Source organism: Salvia splendens, chromosome 7 (genome assembly GCF_004379255.2).
Source record: "Salvia splendens isolate huo1 chromosome 7, SspV2, whole genome shotgun sequence".
Taxonomy (NCBI): domain Eukaryota; kingdom Viridiplantae; phylum Streptophyta; class Magnoliopsida; order Lamiales; family Lamiaceae; genus Salvia; species Salvia splendens.
Genome location: NC_056038.1, coordinates 31647956 through 31661816, shown reverse-complemented (window position 1 = coordinate 31661816; position 13861 = coordinate 31647956). Strand labels below are relative to the sequence as shown.

General features: G+C 38.2%; 4 protein-coding genes across 4 annotated transcripts; 3 read left to right on the top strand and 1 right to left on the bottom strand.

Moving 5' to 3' along the window:
- The first annotated feature begins 751 nt into the window (after positions 1-751).
- Positions 752-1432, top strand: LOC121810743. Its single transcript, XM_042211487.1, has one exon. The coding sequence runs from the start codon at positions 752-754 to the stop codon at positions 1430-1432; it is 681 nt and encodes a 226-aa protein (XP_042067421.1).
- Positions 1433-2157: 725 nt separating this feature from the next.
- On the bottom strand, positions 2158-3666 carry LOC121810742. Its single transcript, XM_042211486.1, has 4 exons — positions 3633-3666; positions 3471-3558; positions 2943-3389; positions 2158-2856 (listed from the first exon to the last, which is right to left on the bottom strand). The coding sequence occupies exons 3-4, from the start codon at positions 3213-3215 to the stop codon at positions 2158-2160; spliced, it is 972 nt and encodes a 323-aa protein (XP_042067420.1). The 5' UTR covers positions 3216-3389; positions 3471-3558; positions 3633-3666.
- Positions 3667-8509: 4843 nt separating this feature from the next.
- LOC121742341 (E3 ubiquitin-protein ligase RMA1H1-like) lies at positions 8510-10223 on the top strand. The gene is made up of 2 exons (XM_042135454.1): positions 8510-8649; positions 9372-10223. The coding sequence occupies exon 2, from the start codon at positions 9402-9404 to the stop codon at positions 10101-10103; it is 702 nt and encodes a 233-aa protein (XP_041991388.1). The 5' UTR covers positions 8510-8649; positions 9372-9401; the 3' UTR covers positions 10104-10223.
- A 2214-nt stretch (positions 10224-12437) lies between these two features.
- On the top strand, positions 12438-13061 carry LOC121810741. Its single transcript, XM_042211485.1, has one exon. It carries the CDS (start codon positions 12438-12440, stop codon positions 13059-13061), a length of 624 nt encoding a protein of 207 aa, XP_042067419.1.
- Positions 13062-13861: the final 800 nt, after the last annotated feature.

Here is a 13861-nt window from a genome sequence, read left to right as displayed (position 1 = left end):
TGGTGTGTTAATCAGTTATAAGAAGGCGTGGTATGCAAAGAGAAAGGCTATAGAGTTTGTATACGGTGGATGGGAGGAATCGTTTAGGCAGTTGCCAAGCTACATGTTTGAACTCCAGTCACAGAATATGGGCACAATTGTTGAGTGGAAGCATAACGATCTGTTGAGTCAGAGGCGTACAATGGTGTTCAACTATGTTTTCTGGGCATTTGGGCCTGCAATACATGCGTTCCAGAAGGCCGCACCGGTTTTAACAGTTGACGGGACTCACCTCCGAGGAAGATTTAAAGGTAAGTTGCTTGTTGCTTGTGGTTTTGATGCTAACAAGACATGCTTGCCTATTGCATATGCGGTGGTGGATGAAGAAACCAATGACAGTTGGTCGTGGTTTATGGATCATGTCAGAACTCATGTGGTGAAATACGAGCGGGAGGTGTGCATTATATCAGATAGGCATAAAGGACTCTTGAATGCAATGGAGTCTGAAATCATGACAAGGGCCCCGCAGATACACCACAAATTTTGTTTGCTTCATGTTAGGGCAAATGTGTTGAAGAAGCACAAGGGTCCCAATGTGAAGGCCATTATATGGAAGTTGGGGGTAAGTTCTCAGGAACGTAAATTTGCCAGAAGACGTCGAGCACTATATGATGTCAACAGTGGTGCGGTTCGAATGTTAAATAGGATTACAAAAGAATGTTGGTCACTGTGCTACGATGGTGGACTTAGGTGGGGGGTGGCCACAACAAACATGTCGGAGTGCTACAATAACGTCTTGAGGGGTGTGAGAGAGTTGCCGATTAGAGCGTTGGTTGATTTGACATTTTGGAGGACGGTGAAATGGTGGGTGGAGAAGAAGACAACAATCGAACACACCGAAGGTGAATTAACCCCATGGGCGAGGGACAAACTTGCTAAGAATGACTCAAAGGGGCGAAAACATTACGTCACTGTCATTGACCGAGATGTTGGGAAGTACCATGTCCGAACTCGAGGAAGAATCGTAAAAGGAGTGTCAAAGGGCAACAATGTTCAAATAGTCAGGTATTTGGAATCGAGTTGCAGTTGTGGTAAGTGGCAGATGTGGAGAATCCCTTGTTCGCATGCTTGTGCGGTTGCTAGAGACAGAGGTCATGTTATGATGGACCTCATAGATGAGAAGTACTACCTAGGTACATGGAGATCACAGTACTATACTCAAGTTTCATTTGATGCACCAAGACACGAAGAGTATTGGGTTGCACCTTCATGGAAATTGTGCATCACCCCTCAGCAGTTGATTCCTAGAACGCGTGGCCGCGTTAGAAGAAGGAGGATACTTAATCAAATGGATGTCCAGGAGGAAGATGAACCGAGGGCTCCCCGCCGCTGCAGAAATTGCGGGATAGAGGGGCATGACCGAAGAAATTGCTCGGCCGGTGCCGTTCAGTAAAGTCGTGGTATGTTATGTTTATGTATAAACTACTATGTTTATGTATCTGTGTTTGAGGCTGATGTAATAGGTACTATGTGTATGTGTCAACATATGTGAGATGTTAGTCGACAATTTTTCAAAAATGTTAAAAAATCACAAGTTTGTGGACTCAGTGTGCTACGAAAATCGCCCGGTGACGCATAATCGTTATGCGTCACTAAGTTTCTGGACTCAAAAATCACAATCCGACTTCAAAATCGTCATTGGATTGCTCAAAATCGCCCGCCCGGGCGTTTTATAAACGCAAAATCGCCCGCTCGGGCGAAGTTTCTGGAATCTACAGTGTGTTTCTTCATTCACTCGGTGACGCATAACTGTTATGCGTCACTAACAAACGACGCATAATTATTATGCGTCACTAACGAACGACGCATAACAATTATGCGTCACCCAGAAACGACGCATAACTGTTATGCGTCACCGAGTGAATGAAGAAACACACCGTAGATTCCAGAAAATTGTTCATACCTGTTATGCGTCAAAAATCATAATACTTGTTCATTCCACCATATCTAAAATGTTCATAACAACCGGTTTCAATAGACACAAAGAACGAATTACCGAAATTGTTCAAAAATTGCAGGATAGAAAATATGTGAGATGACAACCTGTTTCATCACATCAAAAATTGTTCAAAACAAATTACTTTCATACATTCCGAAAGAACGAATCACATTCGAAATCTATCTAGATGAAGGCGTGAACTTTGTCGGAGCTTTCCCTTTGTTCTTCCTTGTTGACAATCCCCTTAATACATTGTGCATAGCCCTCCCAATCGCACTTGATGAACTCTTCATAGCTGGTCGTGAGGATCCCTCGGACGTTCGTCGGAATATTACTTCGTCTTCTTCTTCCCCGCCGACTTCTTCTTCTTCCCCGCCCTCTTCTTCTTCTTCTTCTTCCCCGCCCTCTTCTTCCCCCACAGGATCAACAAATTGATAATTTTGAAAGTATGAATCACGCCCTGGTTGAGTTGCACCCCAATCAGACCCACCGCCAAAGAACGAATCACATGATGCCCGTGCTCCCCATTGCGAGGGCTCGTGGCTTGCACCACTCAACTGAGACCATCCTGGGGGATCGTGCTCCGGACTCAAGGGCTCTGGTACCGCATAATCAGGTTGCGGCGGTTGCTGCTGCGACAACCTATGCTGTCGTGTAATCCCGTGTCCTCCCGTCCGGACACCCGGCAGTCCATGACGAAGAGAAGTTAGTGGGCGTGGCGGCATGACCACATTTCGCCGTTGCGATGTTGGATACTCCATCACATCAGTATGGTCCGTCGTACGAAGCGCCTCAGCAGCCATTGCACGAATCTGCCGTAATCGAGGGTCTGTGTCGTGTTCAGAGGTCAAATGCCATATCCCCTGAATGGTCTCGACCTAGATAGCACAAATACAAAATCATTACAATCAATCTATACAAACTTCAAACTAAATACATTATAATATAAAAAAACATAACATACCAATTTCATCATAGAAGATGCTGACTCGTTCATCCCAACCGTTGACTGTGTCGCAGGTTGAACTAGGTACGACACTGTGATCCTATTGAACCACGCCATATAGCCCGGATGAATGCTACCATCCATGGTCATCGTGGCATGATCAAAATTTGCTTGGAACCTGTGGTGTCTCAAATCCCATTCTTCAATGTAGAATTTATGTACCTTAGCCCAATCGGCGCCCTTCCTCCCACGGCGGTGACTTTTAGACAGATGTCCGGCATTATGTAGCATCCTATCACAATACTGAGGAATACGCTGGTAGCGGTTGATTTGTCGGCAAACGCGTCCAGCCTCGTGTGCCTCGACAAATGACCAGCACACCAAATATGTGTCGCACAAGTAGGATGTGGTCGAATCAATGCAGTAATCGGGCAGGATACAATCTGTATATGGTGTCCACAGAAACTACAAAAACATAATATCATTCACACAATTAATTTCATACTAGATTAATTCATTAGCTAAGCTAACAAAAATAAATTTCACCTGGCCCGGACGAATCAATGATAACTGATCACGATAATGAGCTACTGAATGTTGGGGCGCATTTCCAATTTCAGTAACTCCGTGCCACCTACACGGAATATTCATATCAAAAGTTACCCAAAAAAATACATAATTAAGTACGTTACTTAAAAAAAATATTACTTGGCTCCACACGGGGTATACGGCGTGTGCGTAGGCGATATCAAGAAGGCTGGCCTCAATGTAGGCATTCTTTCCCACGCCCACAGCTGCAAGAGAACCATAGGGCCACCCACATCTCTTCTCTGTCTGCCTACAGAAGCTTCGCACAAATAATGATACAGGTATGCTAAAGCAGCACTACCCCAACTGATATTAGCCACGTCTTCCGGATCGTCAAAGGCATTTATCCACATAAAGGGGACCTTGCACCCGGTAGTGTCCGGTAAAATAAGCCCCCCTAACAAGATTAGAGCATGTATACGTGCTCTTTGGACGTATGCATACTCATGCAGCCCATCACCCAACGGCATAGTCGCTTGGTTGATCAGAGACGTCATCAACAACCCACCGTGCTTCGTTTCTGTTTCTGCGTCAGGTATCCATCCCAACACATCTCTACACTTGCTGGGCCAATCTTCATATCCAATAGGGTAGTCACAGCCAGTGAAAACACGACCGGCTGCTCTCAAACCCCACAGGTTTTGCACATCCTGTAAGGTTACGGTTACCTCACCAACTGGAAGGTGGAAACAGTGGGTCTCAGGCCTCCATCGCTCGATCAATGCAGTTATTAGGTCATTGTCCATCCTTCTTGGCCTTCCACATTCAATCACACCTCTGAACCCCCAAACATCAAGCCAATGCATCACATCTTCATGTATTGGCAGTGCCCAAACCTTACTCTCCGTCCTACGAACTCTCAACACATTTGTTGTGCCATTCGCCAACAATGAGGCTGAAATATGTTCGTTTTGATGAAACAGTACGGATGGATCCTCAGGTCCATAACATAACTGTTGTTCAGAACTTGCAGATGCCATCTACTTCAAAACATTCACCCAACATATAATAGCATAAGATAACTAAAATTTTCACATTTTTGCACAAGAATATATCTATTTTCTGCACTTTGTGTATATAATTTCAATTGAACCACTTACTTCTACAATTGACCCTAAATTCATGTGAAACACACAAATACGCAACAAAACAACACAAATAAACAACACACTAACAGAAATCGTCCGTAAATTGAGCAATTTCATATAAACCCTAACTTTACTAAATTAGGGAAAACCTCCATAACTTCAGCAATTATTGATTTATGTAGCCAAATGGATGAATAATTACCGAAATATGTTTGGTATTTGGTTGAAATCTGTCGGAAAACGCCTCAAATCGCCGGAAATCGTCGCTGAAATCGCCCCTCCTTCGCTGCACGCTGCGTCGTCTGTCAATTACGAGCATTCTGCCCTCTTAATCCCGATTTAACGACGCACAAATAATATACGTCTTTACTGAAAGACGCATATATATTGTGCGTCTTTTAGCAACGACGCATAACAGTTATGCGTCGTTTATCGACGCATAATCTATATGCGTCGTTTTTTATAGACGCATATTATTTGTGCGTCTTTCAGTAAAGACGCATAACATTTGTGCGTTTCATTAATAACGACGCACAAATGTTATGCGTCACTCACTGTGCGGGAATTCATCTATTGCTCTTCATTAAATTGGAATTAAGTTAACATACATTCACAAAAATAGAATTTTGCCCCTCATCGAGTTTCATGCATGAATTTATAATATACTGCACTAACTTGTTGGGATTTAACATGATTAGGTAACTTATTTTTCTTCGTATGATTCATCTCTTTGTGTTCCTCACATATGTGTGAAGTTTTTAAAGAACTCCCCTCAATTCCATATAATGATTAAACGGCCTTATATGAAAGATCTTTGTGAAATGAGTTGTTAAATTGTCTTACGATGCAATTTTAGTTACCTTACCTTAGTAGTAATATTTATGATAAAATGACACTTCTCATGTATATGAAGTTACGACTCGATCAACTGCTCAAAACAGGCGGATCCAAGATTCGGAAACTGAGGAGGGCGGAACATATAGTACTAGCTTGGTTTAGGGCGGAAATGACTGTTCTTTTGGATCTTTGGGGCGACGTCGGGACAAACATAGGGACAGATATGTCAATTTTACGTCCGGATAAGGGGAAATTAGTCACACGGAGGTAGGGTGACAAATCGTGCATGTTGGGTCGTTATCGTGTCAACACGATAAGGACACAACCCAATAAGGATAACCACGAACACGACCCGTTAAGAAAATCTCAAACACGAACACGACCTGCTACCCTCAAACCCGAACACGACATGAACCCGACACAAACCATCTTGGATCAACACAACACGAACATGACACGACACGATAACGACACTATAACTACACGACCTGAAAACACGGTAAGAATATAATAACAACAAGATAACAACTTACTCATGATTTAAAAATTATAAAACCTTGAATCTGATTAGGAACTTAAAATCTGATTAATAGATTCATACTTCATAACAACAAAATCCAATATAAACACGACACGACACGAACACGACACGAAATTTGATGAATAATAAGATTAATAGATTCATACTTCATAACAACAAAATACAACACGAAGACGACACGACACGACACGAACACAACACAAAATTTATGTATCTAAAATAATATTAAAAATCAATATTATTATAATATAATTTCTTAACGGGTAACACGAACAAGATACGAAATTTTCGTGTTCTTAACGTGCCGACCGAATAACGACACGAACCCAATAAGTGTTGACCCAAATCAATTAATTTTGTGTGGATTCGTGTCGTGTTATGTTGTCGTGCCAAAAATTGTCAACCCTACACGAAGGTGCATTCACCTCCTTCCACCCCACCTAGATCCGCCATTGGCTCAAAATGCAATTGTATGCATTTTTATAATAAAATTGACAATACGATAGGAGTAGGACTGACCACCTTCAAAATTTGTCAATAATCAATTTTATGTTTTGGGATGTGGATCTGAGCCTAAATATCGATTAAGTAACATTGATATATCATTAAACGTTTTTTTTTTAAAATACAAAGCTTGAGTTAGCATGCACCAACACTTAATTAAAATTGTTTGACTTAAATCGTACTCAATTTTATTGTTAAACATCTAGGCGGCCTTCTAGAAGAAGATTGCTTTATTATTCTATCCTAATGTCCGAGTCAGAGAGGTTGCAATCAACTTTTATGACCTACCTACTAACAAATTTAATTTAATTTAATTAATCTTTAATACTACCTCAAGTCAAATCTCACTTTTTTTTATTTATTTTCTGTAATTTGTTCCTAGAACGGAAATTAATATAGTCTGGAGTCCCAATCAAGAATAGAATCGAGTCTATGCGTAATTACTAATTACGTATATATATAAGGTTTTGGCTAATCAATTGAGGTCTTAACAATTTGATTTGAATTTTTTATGAATGTATGTCTGTGGGCTAGATCGAGGACTAAAACTTAGTCACTACTTCTATTAACTAATTTCTTAGGTACTGGAGTAATTAATATGCATAAAATATATTTATGAAATTTTAATCTTCTGTTATAATATAACAAAATAAGAAAAGAAGCGAGTGCATTTATTTACATCTTAACTAGCCATTACAACACGTCAACACGTCAAGAGATTAATGGGAACATATTAATGCATTTATTGCCAAACTCGGCAAATTAAATTAACTTTAACGAGCGTCGATAATTTTTGTTTTAGAGGTGTTTTTTTATTTTCTAATTATATATATGCACAAGAAATAATTCGGCGGCAATAGTGACAAGTGAGTTGAATAAGAAAGAACGAATTATTCTAATTAGATAAATCATGAGTAACAAAAATACAAAGGTATATCTCCCCCCCCCCCCCTAAAAAAATTAATAATCAGAAAGCTCCCAACACGTATGACATTAACATACTTATTCAGTTATTTGGATAACTTAAATATGCATTTGATGCCTCCTTTTGCATCCATTAATTTTAAAATATGTTGGGGACATTATTTAAATTTTCTGATGTTTTGTTAAGACTTTGGTACATCTTGGGGCATGTGATCTGGCATTGCATTTACTCCCTTTCTAGAAGATCATCGTATAAAATTTGGGATTAGGGAATTTAGGTCAAACAAAAATTATGACATTCTAGAAGAGACGAATATTGACAAATCAAACACCCACCCATGCTGATTTTGCTGCTCCCCAACTGAAGTGAAGAGATCTTTATGTTTTTCTTTTCACCTAAAATAAATTAATAGTAGTATTATATGAAGAGATCTTGCTTGTTTAGACAACAATTAGTTTTCCTTTTAATGAATTACTTACTTGTCTCTAATTTTATGCAACTTGTATAATCATCTTCAAACCAGCTCCATTATATTATTGGATACTTTCATGTTATTTAGTTATTGGAGTTAAATTATAAAATTCTGTCACGTATTCATACAAATGAACCACAATTCAATTAGTAGTACTAGAGTATTTTATTTCAATTAACATATTCGATTTTAAATAAAGAGTTTGTGCGTGTGTTACTGTGTTACACAAAATAAGTAGTACTTCGATCTAATTACATGCATTCATGAAATAGTGGAGTATAATTCTGTTTATGATTTTTTGGATTATATTTTTGAAAAAATAATAGGAGTAATAAATTAATCATGAATATACTAATTTTGTGACATGTATTAAAGTTGATTGCCCGAAAGTAGATAGAGGCAAAATGCCACGTTGATGTAACGACGTCGATCAGAAGCTTCCTTGCCAATTCACGTGGTGGGTCTTGAGCAGCCATCAATTATCAACGAAATTATTTTAAACACAATTAAATTATTAACTGAAACAGACAGAATTAAATAATTTAAGTAAGGTTAAATATAATATTTTCTTTAATCGAGACAGCCAGCCGCGTCAGCAATTTGTTGTTTTCAGAGTTATTCTTAAATCTCACCCCATTTATAAAACCCACTGCCTCATTTCAGTGTTTCACATCAAATTCCTCTCTCTCTTTCTCTACCTAATTATCTCTCTCTAAGCTTTGTTATCTCAGAAAACTTCGTCGGAGCACCTACCATTATTCATCGATCTGGTACGTATTTCTGACTCTGCCAAACCTCATTTCTGCTCTTAATTCTCATAAAAAGCAAGCAATGGTTGGAATATGTGGACGATTTCAAACTGTGCTTTAGGCGTTTAATTTCTGATATATTTTCCCCAAAACGAAAGTGTGAAATTAAGAAATTCTCCCTCTTTTCTTCTGAATTTGTGCCTTTTTAACCACGATCGTGGTTAGCTGCTTTCTAAATTTTCTGGAAATACTTCATTTTCTTCACGATTTCTGTCTGGAGCTTGGCGAGTGATCAATTCCTTGATCAATTACCAAATTTTAACTAGAAGATAGGTTTTTGGCTTCAAACCTATCAAGTGGAAATATGCTAGGATTTCGATTATAGTGTTATATTGAGTTGGATCTGTTTGGATTTCTCTTATTCAATCTGGATTTTGAGGATCCTTGCCGATTTCAGCAGTAGGTTTTTGCGAGTATTAAACCTTACAATAATTTTGAAAGTTTGTTTTCTGGGTTGGTTGGTGGGGTTTCTACAGGTATTCCTTGTTAAAACATAGGGGTTGTTTGTGATCCTTTTTTTACTCTGAAAGGGTTATAGTTTTCATCAAGTAGGAAACATGATCGTATTCGAATTTCGTCTGATTATGCTTTTACCAACCACCTCTTAGGAGTTTTTGATCTTGAGAAACATGTCTAAAGTAACATATGATCATTCAATAACGAAGTTTCGTTTCATTTCACAGATCAAGCAGCTCGAATTCAGGAACGGAGAAATGGCATTTCAGCAGTACTTTATGCAGGGATGGGAATCTATTCCTCAGGAATCTACTGAATCTGAGAAGCCGCCTTCTGCTTGCTTCGATTGCAGCATATGTTTAGACTTTGCCCAAGATCCAGTGGTCACCCTCTGCGGCCATCTCTACTGTTGGCCCTGCATATACAAGTGGTTTGATTCCCAAAGCTCATCCCTTGGTCCAGACGAGCGTCCTCAGTGCCCTGTTTGCAAGGCCGAGATATCTGAAAAGACCATGGTCCCTCTATACGGCCGAGGGAAGTCCCTCTCTGAAGCAGGAGCCGAAGGCAAAGTCATACCTCCTAGGCCACCGGCCTGCGGTATCAGGGGCCTTGCTGACTTGTTTAGTCCGGAACATCAGCTTCCATCCCCCTCTCGCGATTCTTATCAGAACCGGCATGATTTCCCAAATGCTCATGCCAGCTATGGTGTGGATTCGTCGCCTCAGCTGTTCAATCTTGGTGGTACAGCAGGAGTGCCGACCATAGGAATGTTTGGGGAGATGGTTTATGCAAGAGTCTTCGGTAACTCACAAAGCTTGTACACATACCCGAATTCATACCACACCGTAGTAAGTAGGTCGCCGAGGTTGAGAAGGCAGGAGTTGCAGGCTGATAAATCCCTCAACAGAGTCACAATATTCTTGTTCTGTTTTTTCCTTTTGTGCCTGCTTGTATTCTGATTTCCTTTACTTTGTATATAGAGTTTGCATACATTGTACAAAAATTATGCCTGTGGGCAGATGAGAGTATACAGTATTTATAGAAATCACATGAAAATTTTGCCCTTTTTTCTCCCCTCAGTTTGATCAAATGGGTCCATTGTTTCATTCCTTATCATGAACATCTTCATCCAAACAAGTCATCCAAGTCAGTCTACAACATTGCTAAATTTGTATATTGAATAGGATTGAGTTTTGAATTTGAGCTTGACCCATTGGGCTTTTGGCCAAGCCCAAATTCAAATTTGCCCCTAACACTACTATATAACTAAAAATGCCATAAAAAATAAATAGAAAATCATACCAATACGAAAGACTCCATACAATCTAAATATCTAATGATCTATACGGTTGTTGGAATAGCATCTACTAGTCAAATTAAGTTTGCTGCCGACTAATCTTTAAGAGTTGTATGTTCCACATGAATCATTAATAATCTATATTCGTCAAATCTATTTGTCACGTGCGATGCTTTACAAAATTCTTTCCCCTAAGCTTTCCTAATCCTAATATCTCTATTGAACTGCAGTATATTTCTTGTCCATTGAACAAATAATTTATCACCAATTTCTATATATAGTAGTATAATACACTTCCTAAATTAGCATGCCAAAATCTTAAATATTTGGTGCAAACAAGTTAGTATCTTTAATTTAGAGATGTAATTTCGTAACCCAAATACAACAACAGGTTAGCAAATTTGGGTTGGTGGGTTAAACGAATTGTCCCGTCTGATTTGCGGGTAGGCCGAAGAGTAGTAGATTTTAATTAAAAATACTACTAAATATTAGAGTTTTTCTTGTATTTTTGGATTTCATGCGTTGTATTTCACTAGTCTTCTTCAATCTTCATTCTACACCGTTGCACACGGTCCCGTACTACCAACTAGGGATGTCAATGCAGCCCGCAACCCGTGGGCTGACCCGAATAACCCGCCAAATTTATAGGGTTAGGGTTGAAAATTTCTAGCCCGATAAAATTACAACCCGATTAGCCCGCACCCGATTAACCCGTAACCCGTTAGGGTCAGACCCGAAAACCCGATGGGCTGGCCCGAAAACCCGATAAAATTTCTATTGTTCTATTTGTTTGACTCCGAATTGGACAATTTCATTGATTATTTTTATAATATAGATAACTAAAAAAATAACATTCAATTTTATATTAAACATATAAATTATATATTCAATTTTTATTAATATAATAATAAATAAATAAATTAGAAACTTCTTATTCATTAATAAATATTTAAATGTATAAACATGTTTTAAAACATGCTTTAAAATATTTAAATTTATGTTTTATTTTACACAAATCTCAAATATTAGTATTTGATCATGTTTGTGTTTGAGTTTAAGTATAAATCTCAAACTTATCATAACTAAATATTTATATTTTATAAATATAACTAATTTTCGTCATTATTTATTGGATTAATCGCATGTTAATTTTATCGGTAGCAACCCGATTAACCCGCTGGGCCAGCCCGAAACCCGAGCGTTTAGGGTTAGGGTTGAACTTTTATAACCCGAAAAAATCTCAACCCGATTAGCCCGCACCCGATTGGCCCGCAACCCGAGTAGGGTTGGCCCGAAACCCGGTGGGCCGGCCCGATTGACATCCCTACTACCAACTTCCAAGATCTACTTCGACCCATTCTTCTGTCGTCCTATCATCCAGGCCATTACCAGCTTCTCACTGTCAAAGCTAATTAAGACAAAATTGAGAATTATCCATCAAAATCACAATATATGTATCCAGGGGCGGAGGGAGGGTGGGGCCAGGGGGGGCCCATGGTCCCCCCACTAATTCTTAAAAAACTTAGGGGTATTTTAGTAATTTCACAATAATTATAATTTATAATAAATATAATATTAGAGATAGGTTTCAGCAAAATATATATGAATCGTGCCTCTTAATTTAGCGTATTCATTCTGCCGTTCCAATCCAAGTCTGAATTTAGCGTATTCATTCTGCCGTTCCAAGTCTGAAATCTGGTAAACTAGAACTAGGTATATTCAAAACTCAAATATAATTCAATTAATTTTTGTTTGGAGTTCACATTACTGTACTCTTGTCAACTTGATACATTTATATTCTTCTATTGTTGATGTTCTTGAGTATGTTGGGGAGAATGGTCATGACGATTCAATAAGGGCTGGAGCTGATGATGTGCTAGAAATTATAAATAATTTTGAGTTTGTCTTTGTGTTACATCTTATGAAGCAAATCTTGGGAATCACACATGAACTCTCCCAAGTGCTACAAAAGAAAGATCAAGACATTGTTAATGCGATGAATCTTGTCAAGGTAGCAAAATCACGTCTGCAAATAATGAGGGAAAAAGATTGGGATGTATTGTTTGCTGATGTTTCTAAGTTTTGTAGCAACTATGAACTGGATGTGCTTGACATGGAAGATGAGTTTGTAGCTCGAAAAAAAGGAAGACGTAGAGCTGAGAAAATGAAGAATCTCCACTATTATCGAGTTGAGCTCTTTTGTTCTGTTATTGACTTGCAAGCTCAAGAGTTGAATCAACTTTTTGATGAAGTCAACACAGACTTAGTTTTATGCATGTCATGTTTTGATCCTAGGGATTTATTTTCTGCATTTGATTTGGAGAAGCTGCTTCGTCTTGCACGGTATTATCCTTCTGAATTTTCTGAAGTTGCTTTGTCCGAGCTTAAAAGTCAACTTGAGAACTTTATTTTCGATGTGCGCATAGATGAAAAGTTTTCACAAATATCAGGAATCAGTGGTCTTGCTCAAAAGATGGTTTCTACAAGGAAACATGAAGTTTTTCCAATGGTTTATTCATTAGTTAAGTTGTCATTGATCTTACCAGTTGCCACTGCATCAGTAGAAAGAGTCTTTTCAGCAATGAAGATCATCAAGACTTCTCTACGTAATAGCATGTGAGACCAACTATTGAATGATTGCTTAGTTCCTTACATCGAAAAGGATGTGTTTGTTAAAGTTACCAATGAAACTATTATGAAGCGGTTTCAGAAGATGAAGAATAGAAGACAAATGTTATGATGTGATTGCATTTGACTTTTACATTTTGAACCTTATAATTTAATTTATGTAATTTTTTTTGAAGTTTAATTTTGGACCCCCCATTATGAAATCTCTGGCTCCGCCACTATATGTATCGTTATAATAGTGAGTATGAACAATGCCAAAATTATAACATGAACAAAAGCTTTAATTTAAATTGATTATTCTAAATTTAATTTATCTTTGTTCATGTTATAATTGATCGAGATGAAATACGTCTTTGTAACTATTATTGAAGAAAGTCATGAAAATTTGAAGATATTATGTGATTCTAAAACTAAAAAGAGAAAAAATATCTAAAATTTAAATCATTTTGCTGAAGAAAATTTGAGTACATGAGTTTGTTTTCGAAAGCTTTTTTATCCGAAGAGCCCAATGGATTAGCCCTAAACACGGTGGATTAGTGTTAGGGATGAAAATTCAACCTAAAAAATTCGTAACATGAATAGATCGCACTTATACAACCCGATATTTCTAATGAGTTGGTCCGAACCCAAACTGGTTAGTGCAATTGATATCCCTACTTTTATTATTACGTTATGCCATTTGGCTACATTTGTGTTAAATCAGTCAAATATTTATTTCCCGTAAAAGTAGGATAATATTCATTATTACGAAAAACACAAAAACATGAAAAGACCAGCACAATATTTGGTTGT